The sequence below is a fragment of the Oncorhynchus keta genome, chromosome 29 (genome assembly GCF_023373465.1).
Source record: "Oncorhynchus keta strain PuntledgeMale-10-30-2019 chromosome 29, Oket_V2, whole genome shotgun sequence".
In the NCBI taxonomy this organism is placed as follows: domain Eukaryota; kingdom Metazoa; phylum Chordata; class Actinopteri; order Salmoniformes; family Salmonidae; genus Oncorhynchus; species Oncorhynchus keta.
In genome coordinates this window covers 6,043,300-6,063,276 of record NC_068449.1, presented here as the reverse complement: position 1 = coordinate 6,063,276, position 19,977 = coordinate 6,043,300, and the positions used below count along the sequence as shown (strand labels likewise).

Here is a 19,977-nt window from a genome sequence, read left to right as displayed (position 1 = left end):
ATCTGAATCTTGGACAAAGAGTTTTGCATGAGAGAAGAAACAGTTCCCATGGTGTAATCGTGTTCTGCTGTGGTTGCAAAGGGCAACTACTTACCAACTAATATTGATGTGCTCATTGAGTAAATTGATTCGGCAAATCTCTACCAACCAGCATTGTTCCACTTGAATAGATTTTAGGGAAATGATCCATTGTATTAGACTGAGAAAAAAAACTCTGCATTGATTGTAAACATTGAATGGAGTTGGATTTTTATTTTGAAATATAGGATCCAGTCTTCCTGTCAATACTTGTTAACTTGATTGTCTTTAGGAAATTAACTATATACTGGTGGGGATATTTGATTTCATTTCCGTATCTGCTGTACAGAATTTCCATTAAACTACTTGAATGACATGACCAAGCACAAAGGGATGGACATCGGACTAAAGAGCAAAAATCCACACGGACCATTTACCTGTAAATACCGGTCATATATTTTAAACATGTTACAAGTTCCTATCAACCATTTTATTAAAATGTTGGTACCAATTTTGAACAGTCCCTACCAATGTTAAATGTCACATTCAAAATGACTTTAATTCATTACAACCGTTTACACTACATAAAATAGGAATTCTGAAACAAAATTCTAATAAGTGCTTGCTAATGGGCAGGTTTGTATTGGCAACTTATTGGGGGAGGTACATTTTAGCAAAAAGTAATGCAGCCTGTACAATACATTCTAATGATGCAACTGAGCACCATTTCTGGTTGTATTGTGTGTTCCAACTAAACAAAGGACTTGATGGACATGACACGATGTGTTGCTCTCTGGCCGTGCAGGGGGGTAGAAATGGTTTGAATCAGTTAACACTACTTAAATCACATTGCTATTATCTACACAATTCCAATATATAGCTGTACGTTTCAATTATACAAAATTAATCTAAAGAATACCCCCCAAAGAAACATTTTACAAGGGGAAAAGCAGGGCGGTATAATAAACAGCAAATTCTTCCAAGGAGGGTTACCACAGATTTCTCAGGGAAAACACATTAAACAGCTCAGCCAGAGAAGAAGAAAAATAAGAGTGTACAACATGCACACTTAGAAAAAGGTACAAAATTAAAAAGCAATTACTTCGCTATGCTGATGGAGAATAACTTTAAATGTCAATTCTTTGTCTTTGGGTGCTGCAGTATAAATAACTTTTCTTTTCAAGTGCAGGTCCAAAAAAAAAAAAAAAATCAACATCTTCACAAGGAGAAACTTTATGCTTTTCCTTGGGGATCGTGCCAAGATGAAAGTGGTGGTGGTGGCGCTGAGGGGGGTAAAGCGTCTTTAGTTCGTCATTTTCATCTCTGTACATATCAAAAAGTCAGTAAGGTCATTCTCTCAAAACATTTCCCTAGAAACAATACAAAGGGGATTTCATATCTCTTAGGGGATATGACGCTTCTGCCGTGGTGAAGATATGGGGGGGGTAGTTGGTTGGCTCACGGTCACTGATTGTTTTTAGCTTTAGCGTGTGTGAGGATGTGAGACTTGAGGTTGGTGGATTGGGCAAACTTCTTGTTGCAGCCGTCAAACGGACAGACGTAGGGTCGGTCTCCAGTGTGAATCCGCACGTGCGTGCGCAAGTTAAAGTCCAGGGAGAACCGCTTTCCGCAGCCCTCAAATGTGCACTGGAAGAAAGAGAGTAGACTTTATTACAAGGCTGCATTGCTGGTTGACAATCTGGGCCCCTATGGGTGTATGGTCATATACGTGCCACGTAGGCCGTTACGCTGGAAGAGCTGTTATTGAAACTAAATGTATACAGTGAAATTGTAGAAGTAGATCTCTCATTAAGAAGCCATTTTGAAGGGGCCGGGGGAAACATACTTGGAAAGGCTTCTCGCCGGTATGAACCAGTTGATGCCTCTTCAGTTTGGAGCTTTCGACAAAGGCCTTTCCACATTCGGCGCAGACGTGAACACGTGGTCCGTGGGTGTGCAGGTGCTTCCTCATTGCAGAGTTATCCCTGAACATTTTACTGCATCCCTGCATGGGCAAAAGGTAGCAATTAATCACAGTGTAACTTCAGAAATAACATAACCAAATTGATCCACATCAGAGCATCTAAAAATATAATAAGCTATAGCCATCCACAGAGCATAGCGGTTAATTGACTACCATTATTCACCCAAACACCTGTGCTAGTCATACCATTGTGTTCTAGTGGCTGTCTTGCCATTGTCTCTCTAATACCAGTTAGACTAGTAGAGCACACGTACTTTGTGAGGGCAAGCTATCGTCCTGGGAGAGTCGTCCTCCTTGATTTTCCGTGGCTTCATCCTGCAAGAGATGACAGATCGTGGTCCACTGTAGATCAGTTGGATGAGTATGGCGCTTGTAACACCAGGATAGTGGGTTTGATTCCCGGGACCACCCTTATGTAAAATGTATGCATGACTAAGTCGCTTTGGATAAAAGTGTCTGCTAAATGGCATAAATTATACACTATGTATAAAATCGAGTACGCAAGCATGCAACCTCCATATACAAACGTTGGCTGAAATAGCCAAATCCACTAATTTGAAGGGGTGTCCACATACTTTTGTATACAGTGAAAACATGCGTCTGTATGTCTCATATCAATGCAGACGGAGTACTCCTTTTACTTTATTGTCCTAGGTTGAAGTGAAGTGTCCTGGAGCAAGGAATGTTTTGGGGGGCCTTTCAAGCTGTACTAAAGCACATTTGGTAATGCATTCTTTCCATACCTGCAGAGTTCAACAGCAAACGGTTCTAATAGTAAATCGGGACGCAACAGAAAAAACTATTTAAATATATGCCTTGCACAACCATAAGACCCACTAATCATTTAATTATATCACCTAAATAATTATTTTTGCAATAATTACTGATCCTGCTTTCTGTCTATGAAAACCGCATTTTTGTTACAAATTTAACCACAAGCCCATGTGCTAGTGATTAGCCAGCTAATGTTTTATATTTCAAATTTAGCCAACTTGGATCTATTTGCTAACAAGACAGAACAGTTGGATTGTTATGAACACACCCTTCTGTCCATCTCCAACTGTTTGAACAGCATGTTAGCCTGTCCACTTTGTTAAGATGTTGAAATCAATTCTCTGAATGAGAATGAGTTTCCAATTCCTTATATAAAATGGTGTTTTCTGCTTACTGCACATTTATTAACACATACTAGACCGCTAGTATAACAGTCTGTGGCTAAAATGCTGCTAGTGGTAACCCCAATGTCACGCACGACAGACTGAGCACATTTTCCACAATCAATGTTAATTGATACTCCCGTTTTAGAAATAACAGCTCAAATTGTGCACAGAGCAGACAATTCATAAAAAGGATATAGGTAGAAAGGGTAACTTCTCTATTACTGTTAAATAATGTCTCAATGTGTTTCAATGTCCATATGTCTGATTTTGTTGGACCAAACCTCAAATGCAAATAGCGAGTTGAAACCTCTTGTCGGAGAGGAAGATGTGATCTCTCATCTTTGTTGTGAGTGGCAGGGGGCTTAGAGGTTGGGGAAGGGGTTTGGTGTGTGTGTGTGTAAACAGAGAGGAGTCCAAGCCAGAGGTTTCACTCTTGCCAAAATTTCTATGGACTTATTATGGACCTAAGCTTGTTGCTTGCCTTCTCGCCTTTGGGACAACAACTCCCATTGTTAAGGAGACATGAGCACCTTGACATACACGGATCTCTGGTGTAAATAGGAAGGTGCACACAGTACAGACAAAGCGAAGGAGATAAGACCAAAAAGACAACATGAGAACAAGCGGACAAACTCATTAAAAAGTATTATTACGATACAGGGATTTGGAATATCACAAACACACATGGGACAGTTTTATGCAATAATATTGAGATTATCCGACAGTTTTATGCTAAAATAGTGTAGAGATTGGTCAAATTTGCAAGCCTTTTCATTATATGCTGGGAATAGTCGACGTTGCTACATTTTTTGGAGATGGCTGAATCCTGGAGTGACTGACTAATGAACATTTCTGTAACTCACCTAGCAAACTCTGCCAGCTGTTTGGGGTCTGACAGGTCGATGCCTGGAATGCCTCCAGGCGGGAGCTTCTTCCCGGTCATGTACTCAGAGTAATCGGGAGGAGAATTATCCCCAATGACATGCTCCTCTACCATAGTGTCATGGTCAACATCCTTCTTGTCATCTGAGACGGAGGACAGGAGCAGAGTTAAAACAGACGCACAGGTATACATTTTGTGATGTCTGACCCAAATTTTCCATTAGAATATCAATCAACAAAGAATATGACACCATTTCAACCATGCTGCACATCCACCAGGAAAATATATGAAGGCTGTGGCACTTAATTGTGTTAATGCTGTTGGTGAACAGCTGAACATAAAATGAATGTACATTTAGGCTAGTTCCATTTGAAGAGCCCTGTTTTAAAGAATGTGTGGAATAGCCGTAGATCTTTATTGAAAAAAATGTTTTTATGTGATCTTGGTACTCCCCACTCTTAGTTGCTACTGAAATCCATCGTTAATCGTTGAGTTGGCTAATTTAGTAAACGAGCTAAATAATAGGTCAACAAACGTAGTAACCATTTAATACCAATTCTAGTCGCTAAATTGAAAGACTAGTCGCCACTCAACGCCATAGTAAATTGTTGAGTTTAGTCGGCTACAGACTGTCAGTATAGCTAAACAAATTAGCAAGCTAGCTAACGTTTACTGTCTGACGAAAGCCAATCTAAGGGTGTATCAAAAATGCACCAATGTAACATTTGCTTTAAAAAAAAAATGTCGTGATTAAAATATCAAACTATTGAGATGCCATTCTTGTAAGTCTTCCCCACGATTAGAAAGCTAACTAGCAGTAAGTACATCCCACACAGTCTTGTGTGACATATCTTGCTAGTCGCTATACCCTCCTTCCCCCCAGCTCTTGACGAGGAGCTTCGAGCCGAGGCCCTGTGCTGAACTGCGCCACAGCGGCCTACTCCCGGGCCAGCAGCAGCGCACTCGTTCCCACCCGCCGCCATCTTTCCCCGGACAAATCAACGCCATTTTTTCGGTCCGCCATACTGGTCCAGGGGAACATGGCGGCGCCCATCAACACATAAAACATGGCTTCCCATAAAAACAAAAAAATACAGTTCAAATACACCGTACGCAATTCGGACGTGAAAAACAGTGCAGAATTCTACTGAAATTAGCCAGAGGCCAGCGGCCGTACGAGGCCTTGTACCAGGGAATGCACAGTGAGAACAATGCAGGTGGCAAGCTTGCAAGAACACACTTTCGACAGAACTCGAAACTTACCCGATGCCCACATCGTAACCGAAAACTCTCCTTCCAAAGTCTTTATCTGGACTTGTTTCTGTTCCCATTTTCTACCACTGGACTCCGGTGCACCCAAGTAGTTCTTTTTATTTCTCTTCCCGCTTCCCCCCTTCTTCGTCCGCCCCGAGCTCTTCCCAGCGACAGTCACCAGAGTCTGTTCGATGTATTCCTCTTCGGCGGCAGGGACTGGGACAGGTATAAGAATTTGGTCCTCGTAATCATCGTCCCCGTGCATGTCCGAATCATCTTCACCAACCACCTCTTCTCGAGTTTGCACCAATATTACCTCCTGATGATGATGATGCATTGAGTGTGGATCATCTGAGTCGAGGGGCTGTAAAGCGATCATAGGCTGTTCATCGTCGTCCTCTCCAACAACTGTTGTCTCGATTGTCTCCACTTCGATTTCATGGAGTTCCACTATTTCTGACGGCATCTCCGAGCCGTCCGTTTCGATGTACAGGGTATCACCTGATGCCATATTGAAAACCCTAAACTCCTCACAGTTATGTTTTCTATAGCAGTTCCCCCCCTCTACGCTGCCTTCCTCCTTCTTCGACAACAAACTCCACTCTGTTCTACTCCCGTCGCCACTACGCTTTGGCTACATAGTCTCGCGAGACTTCATGGGTTACAGACATATGCCGCGTTCTTATCATGTCGAAAACTCGGAATCTATGACTGGCTAACTTAGGAGGCAGGATCTCGAGTTTCTAAATTGGGAGGCAACAGAATCAATCAAAATGACTACGCAAATGACTTCGGTTCATTTGAACTTAAGGGTCCCGAGTTTCTGACATGAAGGGAACATTGCATTAGATCGGGTTCCCCTGCTCAGACGTTGCATGCATCGTCAACCAATTGTTGCGTGCGACGTCATCGATTGACAGATTGCTATAACATATGTGGTTAGCTGATATTTAAAATACCTATCCAGGCGTTGTAAGATCTGGCAAGCATCAGCAACTCCTGGGCAGAGGAGCACGCCCATTTACAGCTTGTACGACATTGCAGATGATCAGCGCAGGTGAATGCCGATTGACTGATGTACAACCAACCACCTTACATCATAAATAACTACTATGATTTGTAGATCAGTCAGTCATTCAACATTTATCCACTATGCATCATATACACAAACAAATTGACATCGAATATAGTTTAATTTATTGTCACAATATCGATAAGGCTCCTTAACAGCTTCTACCCCCAAGCCATAAAACTGCTGAACAATTAATCAAACGGACACCAGACTATTTACATTGACACCCCCCTCCATTTGTTTTGTACACTGCTGCTACTCGCTGTTTATTATCTATGCATAGTCACTTCACCCCTACCTGTACACCCCACCCCACCCCCCCACCCCACCCCACCCCACCCCACATTGACTCGATACCGGTACCCACTGTATATCGTTATTGCTATTTTATTGTGTTACTTTATATAATTTTTGTACTTTATTTGGTAAATATTTTCTTAACTCTTTATTGAACTGTACTGTTGGTTAAGGGCTTGTTCGAAAGCATTTCACGGTGAGGTCTACACGTGTATTCGGCGCATGTGACAAATAAAGTTTGATTTGATTTGATGTATTGGGGTTGTTTATGTGTTTGTGCAATAAAGGATTCGTGAAAATGTATTACAATCCACGTGTACAATCAACTAATGCATCTTGTTGAGATTCATTTACAAAGTGTAAGTTATGCAACAATATTATGTTATATCTATATTTCAACTTGAAACACCCAATAATTACTATCGGCTGGGGAGGAGCTTTTTTGGTCGCGCACCTTTCACCTTTACGGTTGAGAGGGTGTGTTTGTAAAGTAGTGTGTGTAGGTGAGGCACGCATTGCCACTGCGCTCCCGCGGGTATCAAGAACATCGAAATGGATAAGACAGGTGAACGGGGAGACTTTGAATGGGTCTACAATGATCAGCCTCATACTTCACGAAGAAAAGAAATATTAGGTAAGCTGTTGCCTTAAAACGTAAACGAAATAACTACTGTTTAAAGTAAAGTTGTACTGCTAATACAAAGTGCTCGTCTTCTTTTAAAATCGTATCCGGTTTTACCTGTTTTCAAATGAATAGCTTACGTCTTACCTGTCAGAAATGTCGCAACCATTTCTACAGACATCCTGGTTTGATTCCAGGCTGTATAACAACCGGCCATGATTGGGAGTCCCATAGGGCGGCGCACAATTGGCCCAGCGTCGTCTGGGTTTGGCCGGTGTATGCCGTCATTGTACATAAGAATTTGAACTTAACTGACTTGCCTAGTTAAATAAAGGTTACACAACCACTCATGCAGTGAAACTGGAGTTTAACACCCTAGCAGCATATGATTGATTGGAGTAGCCCAACTCATTCACCATGATGTACTGCAGAGATAGTCTACAGTACTAGGCTATTTGCCAATGCTGAAACTTAAGGGAATATGGACTCCTATTTTTTTTTTCACAAGACAAAGCAGCCTACTAGATTTGCAAAACAAAACCACCTGTCCTACTTTTAGTTTCTTATGTTTTCATATTGTAATATTATATTGTGTAATAAAAACAGCTTACACAATAGAGGTGTTTGTGAATACAAGCACAATGAAACAAGTGAATGCCAGTATTGTCATTATGATACTTGAAAAATCGAAGCTGACAGTGATCAACAGTGGATCTCTTTCTTAAGACCCTAAATAAATAAAGTTATATAAAATGGAGTGAATTGAATGACATCAAACACATGGAAATCATGTTTGATGAATTTGATACTATTCTGCTCCAGCCATTAATACAGCCGTTTTGCCCAATTACGATGCAACGAACCTCCTGTGATGTAAACTGATCCCCCGTTTTATCTTTTTGACATGTAGAACAATGGGCAACATGGTGATAATAACAGGCGCAGCTGACTAAGCCCATTGACTTTGCTAGGTAACAAGACACATTCCCCTCTAATGGCCCAATGTCAAAGACTGATGCAAAGGATAGCATGATAGTAGTCACCAACCATTAAATCATATGGTAATTAGTCATTATATTTATATTCCTTCAATCCAGAATTCAGATGGTATGCTCTATCATTATACAAAAGATGTAATGCCCACACTGTGGTAATGTTGAAGGCACCACAAATCTGGCTTTTCAAGAGGGTCATTCCATGTCATTTGAGCAAGCCATGACACCCCACATCTCAGATTGTTCTGAAATAGTTTCTGTATTTAGAAAGAGATAGGATTAGCATTCCATTCTTCAAACTTTTTGCACCTAATAGCAGGAACAGAACTGTCTATTGGTTGGAATCTGGATGCAGGATGGGACTTAACCTCAATGACTCACATCTTTGAACAGAGAGAAAAACATCACCCAATACCCACTGGGAATACATTATCCATACTACTTACTGTACGTGTCAGAGGGGGGATACTAATATTATCTGTTTCTAACAACATAAAGGATTTCAGTACAATCTGAGATGGCGGGTGTCAATTCTCTTTCTTGTGCTTTTTGAGGTGGAACGATACCAAATTACATACTTTTATTCTAGTGTCTTATTGGTCTAATATCTGAGCAATCAACATTTTCTCGAGCTCATCCTTGAAGTCATCTAACTTAAACACATGTTTTTTGCAATGATTCATATGTGTATTTAAAGGGGCGTGTTCCCCTTTATCGTTCCATTGGCGTGAATGAAAATACCAAATTGTGATCCGTTGCTTGGTTCCTAAATTATTAAAAGCTTTTGTTTTTATGATACCCCGTGCTGTCCAGCAGGACTGAGGAAACTAGGCTCACAATGAGAGAGGTGGCCAGCCGGCTGGTGGTGGTATTGTATCTTAGCCAGGGTGTTTTGGCTCCTTCACGCCATACTGTTACGTACATACATACATTCATAAGCGTACTTTTCTGTTTCATTAAATTATTTTGTTTATCGATCAACCTCTCATTTGGGTATTTATTGAAATTTTGCTTTTCTAATGCTTTCAAGTATTTTGAAAAGTCATGTTTTTAAATTTAATCAATTAAGTTTACTTCCAAATCTGGGCCCGGTTTCCCAATAGTGATTTAAGGCTAAAGAGTGTTTTTGTTTTTTTAAACAATGTGTCTTTCCTGCAATGGTCGACGATGTAACATGCGTTTCCCAATACACTACGCAGAGAAAACGGTCGCTTCGTAGGAGCGTGTGATACTGATAGGATCAAAAGAAAGGGAACTTTGCTCTCGGATAAGCTTTCTTCATTCAAATCTTACCTCAACATTAGAATTCTTTCACAATACTGACTACAGATATGCTTCTAGACAAATATTACCACCAACGGCTGCAAATATTGACAAGTCATATTCTAATGCTTACCCAACAAAAACCCTAAAATCACCGATTTAGCACATCATGTTTTGCTACACATTATGACATTATAGCCTAAAAGTAGCAAAATAGAATTCAATTGATTGAACATGAAATATTATTAAATATGATTAAAATAGGCCTATATAGCCTACAGTTTATATTTTAATGCAGTAATCTCGGTTTTCACTTTAATCACATTTTTATTTGTTGCTTGTTTATCAATTTATCAATATTACCCATATACTGTACTGTATATGCATTGTGTGTACAAAACATTATGAACACCTGCTCTCTCCATGACACAGACCAGGTGAATCCAGGTGAAAGCTATGATCCCCTGATATCCCCTGTTAAATCCACTTCAATCAGTGTAGATGAAGGGGAAGAGACAGGTTAAAGAAGGATTTTTAAGCCTTCAGACAATTGAGACATAGATTGTGTATGTGTGCCATTCAGAGGGTGGATGGATAACAGCAGAATTATGCCTTTGAACAAGGTATGGTAGTAGGTGCCAGGTGCACTGGTTTGTGTCTGGCAAGAACTGCAACGCTGTTGGGTTTTTCATGCTCAACAGTTTGGTCCACAACCCAAAGGGCATCCAGCCAACTTCACACAACTGGGGGAAGCATTGGAGTCGACATGGGCCAGCATCCCTGTGGAATGTCCATGCCCCAACGTATTGAGGCTGTTCTGAGGGCGAAAGGGGTGCAAACTTTTTTACAATTGTATTGCAGTAAAGAAATACATTAGTTTTGCCCCAACATTATGAATTCCCATATACTGTAATACACTTTTAGAGAATAGCTTAGCTAGACAGCGGTAAAGGGTGTATTTTGCATTTAAAACAAATCACAGGTGGTTAGTTGAAGGGTCATTGGACCAATGAGTGCAGGAAATGTAAACGTTGCCATCACATCATCAAAAGGGCTTCTGAGAACCTGTTCACCCAAAAGTTGTGAATAATTTGATTTCCCAGGCATGAAATATTGCACAAATAATATAAATTGTAAGTTGGAAAATGGAAGGGAGAACTGTAGGTAGGTGAGACTATGAGTTTACTATGACATGTACAGTGTCTTCAGAAAGTATTCACACCCCTTGACTTTGGTCACATTTAGTTGGGTTACATCCTGAATTTAAAATGGATTACATGTAGATTTTGTGTCACTGGTGAAAGAAATAAAAGCTGAAATAATTCATTTTCTCTGCTATTATTCTGACATTTCACATTCTTAAAATAAAGTGGGGATCCTAACTGACCTAAGACTGTGAATTTTTACTAGGATTAAATGACAAGAATTGTGAAACACCTTAGCCAAATACATTTAAACTCAGTTTATGTAAACTTCAGACTTCAACTGTATCTAACCAAACTATATTAGTGTTTCATTTTCAATTAATAAAAAGATATAAAAATAGATATACAAATATTTTCTACCAATTTGACTTAAGTATTTTGTGTAGATGTTTGAAAAAAAAAAGACAATTAATTTTAATCCCACTTTGTTACACAACTGTGGGAAAAAAATCAAGGGGTTTAAATACTTTCTGAAGGCACTATACAATATTGTTTTCCAGAGTTTCCTTACTCTCCTTACTGGTTGCATCACTACCTGGTATGGCAACTGCTCTGCCTCTGACCACAAGGCACTACAGAGGGTAGTGTGTACGGCCCATCACTGAGGTCAAGCTTCCTGCCATCCAGGACCTCTATACCAGGCGGTGTCAGAGGAAGGCCCTGAAAGTGGTCAAAGACTCCAGCCACCCTAGTCATAGACTGTCCTCTCTGCTACCGCACGGCAAGCGGTCCCGGAGCACCAAGTCTAGGTCCAAGGGGCTTCTAAACAGCTTCTACCCCCAAGCCATAAGACCCCTGAACATCTAGTCAAATATCTACCCAGACTATTTGCATTGCCCCCCGCCCTCTAATACACCACTGCTACTCTGTTGTTATCATCTATGCATAGTCACTTTAATAACTCTACCTTCATGTACATATTATCTCAACAAACTGGTGCCCCCGTTCATTGACTATGCCCCCCTGTATATAGTCTTGCTATTGTTGTTTTACTGCTGTTCTTTAATTACTTGCTACTTTTATTATTATCCATATTTTTTTAAAACTGCATTGTTGGTTAGGGTCTCATAAATAAGCATTTCACTGTAAGGTCTAACTAGACGTGTTGTATTCGGCACATGTGACTAATAAAATTTGATTCAGAACATTTTGCATGCTGATGTTATGCAAATTATGTGAAAGCAATGCGGCAGACCAAATTTGCATTAGCCAATGGGCTCGTCCAATTCTGAACAGGAGAAAATAAGTGCACGAACCAATCTGATGTCTAACCTCGAATCAACTTGTGTGAGAGAAAAAAAAACGATATAGAAACTGCTACAATGCAGCGAAACTGACCAGGGTCAGAATGTGTTTACTTTGAATGAGTCTCATCTTGGGGTGGCAGGGTAGCTTAGTGGTTAGAGCGTTGGACTAGTAACCGGAAGGTTGCAAGTTCAAATCCCCGAGCTGACAAGATACTAATCTGTTGTTCTGCCCCTGAACAGGCAGTTAACCCACTGTTCCTAGGCCATCATTGAAAATAAGAATTTGTTCTTACCTGACTTTCCTAGTAAAATAAAATCTTGTGACTTGTTTTTAATTTTTTTTGTGTCCTCCTAAGCAAAATACCCAGAGATCAAGTCCCTGATGGGGCCTGACCCCCAGTTGAAGTGGGTGGTGACAGGGATGGTTCTCACCCAGCTTCTGGCCTGCTACATGGTCCACGACCTCCCCTGGAAGTGGGTGTTCTTCTGGTCATACGGCTTCGGCGGCTGCATCAACCACTCGCTGACCCTCGCCATACACGATATCTCCCACAACGTTGCGTTTGGCAACAAGTTGGCGCGCCTCAACCGCTGGTTTGCCATATGGGCCAACCTCCCCATTGGACTGCCCTACTCGGCCTCGTTCAAGAAGTACCACATCGACCACCACCGCTACCTGGGTGGCGACGGCCTAGATGTGGACATCCCCACGGACGCGGAGGGCTGGTTCTTTTGCACACCCCTGCGGAAGGTCCTGTGGCTCTTCCTCCAGCCATTGTTCTACGCACTGCGCCCTCTAGTGGTGAACCCCAAGCCAGTCTCCAGACTAGAGATGATTAATGCCGCTGTTCAATTTGCAGTGAACTTTGTGATATTCTACCTATGGGGGCTGAAGCCAATTGTTTACCTCATAGCAGGGTCCATTTTATGCATGGGCCTACATCCCATCTCTGGACACTTCATAGCGGAGCACTACATGTTCTTGAAGGGCCACGAGACATACTCCTACTATGGCTCACTGAACCGGATCACCTTCAACGTGGGTTACCACATGGAGCACCATGACTTCCCCAGTATACCTGGCAGTAAGCTGCCTCAGGTGAGTTGAAATCCCAAACACAGTGTTGATAGCGGACCACCATTTTTAGGTCAACTATGACTTTAGGTAAATCCAATCTGAAATCTCAATGGACTACCATGATTTTAGGTCTGATATTAAATCTCAATATTGTACCATGATTTTAGGTCAACCCCCCCCCCAAAAAAAAATGTGTACCCCTGTATGTGGCTTACTTGATCAGTGGCCAAGGGAAATGATCACTGGTTTCAGATGTCTGTCTCAAGATAATTCTCTAAACAATATCCCCAATGGGAGAGTCATCAGATAGTAGATGAGAGAGGCGTTTCAACCGCAGGAGGTTGGTGGCACCTTAATTGGAGAGGACGGACTCGTGGTAATGCCCGGCGGCGGAAGTAGTAGAATAGTATCAAACACATAGTTTGAGGCCATTCCATTCGCTCCGTTCCAGCCATTATTATGAGTCGTCCTCCCCTCAGCAGCCTCCACTGGTTTCAACTGGAAGTATTGCTTAAAAGACTGGCCTGAATTTATAACTCATTAACTATTGGTGTAATTCCTGAGACAAATAGGATCTTTTTACACTTTCTATCCTCTACAAACAAGCACTCTAAAGTCAACTGTTGTGGTTGTTTTTCTTTGTCCTCAGAAAATTCCAGAAAATATGTGCACCTCCTATACATTTTTGTCAGTTGTGGGAAAGATGATTATACTCCTAAATGACAAGCCCTAGTGATATTTGCTGTTACCTAGGAATTACAATTCATTATCAACCTCAAATAATAAACTGACATGTTGCAGTCTGACATGTCTTATGTTGGCTCCTCGTGCTGACAGAGTCCCCTCTAACTGATCTGTTATCTGTGCCAGGTGAAGAAGATGGCAGCAGAGTACTACGACTCCCTACCACAGCACACTTCCTGGACCAGGGTGTTGTGGGACTTTGTCTTTGATGACAGCATCGGTCCCTACACCAGGATCAAGCGGGAATATAAGCTGGTCAAGCAGGAGTAGGTGCCACATCAAACACTTTCCCCCAATATTCAGTGGTACTGATTGTCATAATGAAACATTGGTTTCAGACAGTGGCACTCCAGGCTCCTTTTCACCTCGTTTTATCATGTGATTTACTTGACAGTAGCACACGTGGGCAGGCAAAAGACACAATGTCAATCATTAGGTTTACCATACTGTGAGTGTGCAGAACAGTGCAGAGAATGAAACATTAAAATGTACTTTGCAGTAAGAGGAGCTGTATTTCAGTGAAGCTCTGTTTGATGCTCACCACACAAAAGTTGTTTTTAATTAAGAAAATAAATAGATAATATTGCTAACAATGTTTCTAACAGAAATGTAATTGAATAAAAAGTTATGTTATTACATGTGTGAGGTTTCTGTGTGTGAATATAAATCTGTAATGCTAGAACTATGTAACAGGTATTTCTTTACAAGAGCTATTTTAAGAACAAAAGCACAACTTCTATATCAGGTTTTGTATAGCCTACACTGTACGTGTACATTGTATATATTTTTTACTATTGTAATATCTGATGGAATTTTAACATTTTTTTTATTGTCATAATTGAAGAATGCAACACACCACTCCATACTGTAGACAGGAGACAGGTCTATGGTTTGGTTTAAATTCATTTACTTTCCGATTTTTGAAATTTAATTCAGAACTTAGTCAAAGTGAATATGTCACAACCGATATTAAATCATATTTTCCCCCAATATTTTTTTTTCTCCTTTCATCACAAAAAACCTTTGAATTGATTTATGTATACTTTTAATTTATTTTGCAACTGGCTCCATTTTCACATATCAAATTCAAGTTCAACCTTAAAGTAACTGTCCAGTGAAAATCTCACTTTTAAATGTCCATTTCTGTTAAATCATATCCAAATAATGTTGATGACTCATCCTACACTCGTATGTGGCCAAAGCATAAATTGGAGAAAAAAAACATGAAAAAAACCCCACCTCAAACTTGTATCTCAAACAGATCGAATAATAAAAAGGCTATTTCCTCATAGAGAATGATGTCATCCTGCCTCATTGGCTGAGCTGGCCAATCAGCGGTTTACTCGCGTGAATATTTTTAATGATCGGCATACACCCACACCATTCTGTTGTTAAGATACACCCATACCATTCCAACACAGAAAAGCTGCTTTTTAACATGCTTTTTGTAGTTGAAGTATTTCATTCATATTGTAATTATAGGTCATGTTTCATTGAAAACTGGACAGTTACTTTAAATAGCAAGGAGGATATTCACAAAAAAACAAACCACCATTGTAAATGTACCACCATTTTGAAAACCCAATTTAAAAACAAAATGCATGGTTAATACACCGGACTAAACCTTATAGACCAGGGGTGTCAAACATACAGGGGCTCCAGCCCGTGAGGGGAGAGGGGCTCCGGCCCGTGAGGGGAGAGGGGTTCCGGCCCGTGAGGGGAGAGGGGCTCCGGCCCGTGAGGGGAGAGGGGTTCCGGACCGTGAGGGGTGAGGGGTGAGGAGTTCCGGCCCGTGAGGGGTTCCAATCCCGTGAGGGGTGAGGGGTTCCGGCCCGTGAGGGGTGAGAGGTTCCGGCCCGTGAGGGGTGAGGGGTTCCAGCCCGTGAGGGGTGGTTTGAGTAAAAACAACATTTTTTTTTGTGCATATTTTGTATTTTTTTAGGTGGGGGGTGACTCAATATATAAAAATTACTAAAACCAAGTCAAAACTGTGTATAAATGATAATGGACCTACATTCATACTGTTTCTTGACTGTGTCCAACTCGCTAATAATCACCAAAATGAAAGCTAGACAATATGGCAGCATCGAAGCCCATTTTTTTGTGGGGGCGGTGGAAATTTTGACAGCAAGGAAATGTAACAAATTTTCATTGCGGCCCTCCAGACCTTGTTGAAGTCTAGCGTTTGACAACTCTGATATAGACTACTGTATGGGTTTCGTAGGGGCAGCCTAGGATCATTTGATCTATTTTGGGAATACGTAGATGGTGAATTTACAGTTGTTGGTACGTTTTTTGAATGATCCCAAAATTACAGTGATTTTTATACACCGGGGTTGTGTTTATTAGGGCACAAAATGGAACATCAGTTTTCTTCCATTTGGGGCCCAATGAACACTGCCCTGTTACTGGTAAACAGATAAAAAGCTTTTTAAAAACTGAGGTCAGGTGACTAAAGCATAGTATGTGCCATACGTGCTGGTCAAACACCCAAGGATAAAGTAAATCCTATAAAATATAAAAGGCTGATGTAATTGGTGTGTAAGTTTCCTCTAGAACCCGCCAATGAAGAACAACAGTTTGTCTTTTGTCTCTCTCTCTCTCTATATATATATATATATGATGGTGTGAATAATAAAATAATCACAGTTTAAAAAAACAATAATAATAAAACAGTAAAAACTTAAGAAAATAAAAATATTTTCTATTGTAAGACTTAGAACAGACTGAGAACTGCAAACTGGACTGTCTCGAAATGCACAGAAATGGGGACGAAAAAAATGAAAAAGGTGCAAAGCGTCTATCCATCCTTCCGTTTGCACATCCTTTGTTCATTTAACCATTCTTTTCTCTCTCATTCACTTTCTTTCTCCAACTTCTTCTTCTTCTTCTTCTTCACCTTTCTGTTCTGCACAGCAGACTCAATGTTGGCTCAACCTTTCTGCAGCGGCACAGAAATGTTGAGAACATTCCTTTCCAGCACACCTTCTAATCCTTCATACTCCAGCACATCCTCTTGTCCACAGATTAACATGTATGGATTCGACCAATTTCTTGTCTAATGGCTGAAAGAGAAGACAACATGGAGAAAATAGTGCCTTGTTATTGTGTGTGTGCGTGTGCAGGTGTTGGGTAGACAGAGGATGGGGGGGATGGCATTATCACTGAACCTTTGTCTATTTCAAAAGGAATGGGGATTACTATGAATTAGTAAACACATCAACTGCATACCTACCATCCTCTTAGGACATACTTCATTACGATATATTTGTTCATTAGGATACCTTTGTTGTTTTGATAGCTTTGTTAATTAGGATAGCTTTGTTAATTAGGATAGCTTTGTTAATTAGGATACCTTTGTTGTTTTGATAGCTTTGTTAATTAGGATAGCTTTGTTAATTAGGATAGCTTTGTTAATTAGGATAGCTTTGTTGTTTTGATAGCTTTGTTAATTAGGATAGCTTTGTTAATTAGGATAGCTTTGTTAATTAGGATAGCTTTGTTAATTAGGATAGCTTTGTTAATTAGGATAGCTTTGTTAATTAGGATAGCTTTGTTAATTAGGATACCTTTGTTAATTAGGATAGCTTTTTTAATTAGGATAGCTTTGTTAATTAGGATACCTTTGTTGGTTTGATACCTTTGTTAATTATGATACCTTTGTTAATTAGGATAGCTTTGTTAATTAGGATACCTTTGTTAATTAGGATAGCTTTGTTAATTAGGATAGCTTTGTTGGTTTGATACCTTTGTTAATTAGGATAGCTTTGTTAATTAGGATAGCTTTGTTAATTAGGATAGCTTTGTTAATTAGGATAGCTTTGTTAATTAGGATACCTTTGTTAATTAGGATAGCTTTGTTAATTAGGATACCTTTGTTGGTTTGATACCTTTGTTAATTAGGATAGCTTTGTTAATTAGGAAAGCTTTGTTAATTAGGATACCTTTGTTAATTAGGATAGCTTTGTTAATTAGGATAGCTTTGTTAATTAGGATAGCTTTGTTAATTAGGATAGCTTTGTTGTTGTGATAGCTTTGTTAATTAGGATAGCTTTGTTAATTAGGATAGCTTTGTTAATTAGGATACCTTTGTTAATTAGGATAGCTTTGTTGTTTTGATAGCTTTGTTAATTAGGATACCTTTGTTGTTTTGATACCTTTGTTAATTAGGATAGCTTTGTTAATTAGGATAGCTTTGTTGTTTTGATAGCTCTGTTAATTAGGATAGCTTTGTTAATTAGGATAGCTTTGTTAATTAGGATACCTTTGTTAATTAGGATAGCTTTGTTGTTTTGATAGCTTTGTTAATTAGGATAGCTTTGTTAATTAGGATACCTTTGTTAATTAGGATAGCTTTGTTAATTAGGATAGCTTTGTTAATTAGGATACCTTTGTTAATTAGGATAGCTTTGTTGTTTTGATAGCTTTGTTAATTAGGATAGCTTTGTTAATTAGGATACCTTTGTTAATTAGGATAGCTTTGTTAATTAGGATAGCTTTGTTAATTAGGATACCTTTGTTAATTAGGATAGCTTTGTTGTTTTGATACCTTTGTTAATTAGGATAGCTTTGTTAATTAGGATAGCTTTGTTAATTAGGATACCTTTGTTGTTTTGATACCTTTGTTAATTAGGATACCTTTGTTAATTAGGATAGCTTTGTTGATTAGGATACCTTTGTTAATTAGGATAGCTTTGTTAATTAGGATACCTTTGTTCACTAGGATACCTTTGTTAATTAGGATACCTTTGTTAATTAGGATACCTTTGTTAATTAGGATAGCTTTGTTAATTAGGATAGCTTTGTTGTTTTGATAGCTTTTTTAATTAGAATACCTTTGTTAATTAGGATAGCTTTGTTAATTAGGATACCTTTGTTGGTTTGATACCTTTGTTAATTATGCTACCTTTGTTAATAAGGATACCTTTGTTGTTTTGATAGCTTTTTTAATTAGGATACCTTTGTTGTTTTGATACCTTTGTTGGTTTGATACCTTTGTTAATTAGGATACCTTTGTTGTTTTGATACCTTTGTTAATTAGGATACCTTTGTTGTTTTGATACCTTTGTTGGTTTGATACCTTTGTTAATTATGATACCTTTGTTGTTTTGATACCTTTGTTGGTTTGATACCTTTATTAATTAGGATACCTTTGTTAATTAGGATAGCTTTGTTGTTTTGATACCTTTGTTAATTAGGATACCTTTGTTGTTTTGATACCTTTGTTGGTTTGATACCTTTGTTAATTATGATACCTTTGTTGTTAATTAGGATAGCTTTGTTGGTTTGATACCTTTATTAATTATGATACCTTTGTTAATTATGATACCTTTGTTAATTAGGATAGCTTTGTTAATTAGGATACCTTTGTTAATTAGGATAGCTTTTTTAAATTAGGATAGCTTTGTTAATTAGGATACCTTTGTTGGTTTGATACCTTTGTTAATTATGATACCTTTGTTAATTAGGATACCTTTGTTGTTTTGATAGCTTTGTTAATTAGGATAGCTTTGTTAATTAGGATACCTTTGTTAATTAGGATAGCTTTGTTAATTAGGATAGCTTTGTTAATTAGGATAGCTTTGTTAATTAGGATAGCTTTGTTAATTAGGATACCTTTGTTGGTTTGATACCTTTGTTAATTAGGATAGCTTTGTTAATTAGGATAGCTTTGTTGTTTTGATAGCTTTGTTAATTAGGATAGCTTTGTTAATTAGGATAGCTTTGTTAATTAGGATACCTTTGTTAATTAGGATAGCTTTGTTGTTTTGATAGCTTTGTTAATTAGGATAGCTTTGTTAATTAGGATACCTTTGTTAATTAGGATAGCTTTGTTAATTAGGATAGCTTTGTTAATTAGGATACCTTTGTTAATTAGGATAGCTTTGTTGTTTTGATAGCTTTGTTAATTAGGATAGCTTTGTTAATTAGGATACCTTTGTTAATTAGGATAGCTTTGTTAATTAGGATAGCTTTGTTAATTAGGATACCTTTGTTAATTAGGATAGCTTTGTTGTTTTGATACCTTTGTTAATTAGGATAGCTTTGTTAATTAATTAGGATACCTTTGTTGTTTTGATACCTTTGTTGGTTTGATACCTTTATTAATTAGGATACCTTTGTTGTTTTGATACCTTTGTTAATTAGGATACCTT

At 38.9% G+C, this 19,977-nt stretch overlaps 3 protein-coding genes across 7 annotated transcripts in view; 1 reads left to right on the top strand and 2 right to left on the bottom strand.

Moving 5' to 3' along the window:
• Nucleotides 1–219: 219 nt before the first annotated feature.
• Nucleotides 220–5,926, bottom strand: LOC118370609 (transcriptional repressor protein YY1-like). Its single transcript, XM_035755674.2, has 5 exons — nucleotides 5,309–5,926; nucleotides 4,026–4,188; nucleotides 2,257–2,317; nucleotides 1,865–2,023; nucleotides 220–1,665 (listed from the first exon to the last, which is right to left on the bottom strand). The coding sequence occupies exons 1-5, from the start codon at nucleotides 5,808–5,810 to the stop codon at nucleotides 1,483–1,485; spliced, it is 1,068 nt and encodes a 355-aa protein (XP_035611567.1). The 5' UTR covers nucleotides 5,811–5,926; the 3' UTR covers nucleotides 220–1,482.
• A 1,193-nt stretch (nucleotides 5,927–7,119) lies between these two features.
• Nucleotides 7,120–14,458, top strand: degs2 (delta(4)-desaturase, sphingolipid 2). Its single transcript, XM_035755673.2, has 3 exons — nucleotides 7,120–7,302; nucleotides 12,357–13,099; nucleotides 13,949–14,458. Exons 1-3 carry the CDS (start codon nucleotides 7,221–7,223, stop codon nucleotides 14,090–14,092), a joined length of 969 nt encoding a protein of 322 aa, XP_035611566.1. The 5' UTR covers nucleotides 7,120–7,220; the 3' UTR covers nucleotides 14,093–14,458.
• A 392-nt stretch (nucleotides 14,459–14,850) lies between these two features.
• LOC118370612 (ena/VASP-like protein) overlaps nucleotides 14,851–19,977 on the bottom strand; it is an 89,136-nt gene continuing 84,009 nt past the window's right edge. For all 5 annotated transcript variants that reach the window (XM_052485828.1, XM_052485827.1, XM_052485825.1 and 2 more), the window contains one exon: nucleotides 14,851–16,887. In XM_052485828.1, the coding sequence (XP_052341788.1) occupies nucleotides 16,850–16,887 (38 nt within the window). In that variant the 3' untranslated portion in view covers nucleotides 14,851–16,849. The remainder of the gene's footprint in view (nucleotides 16,888–19,977) is intronic.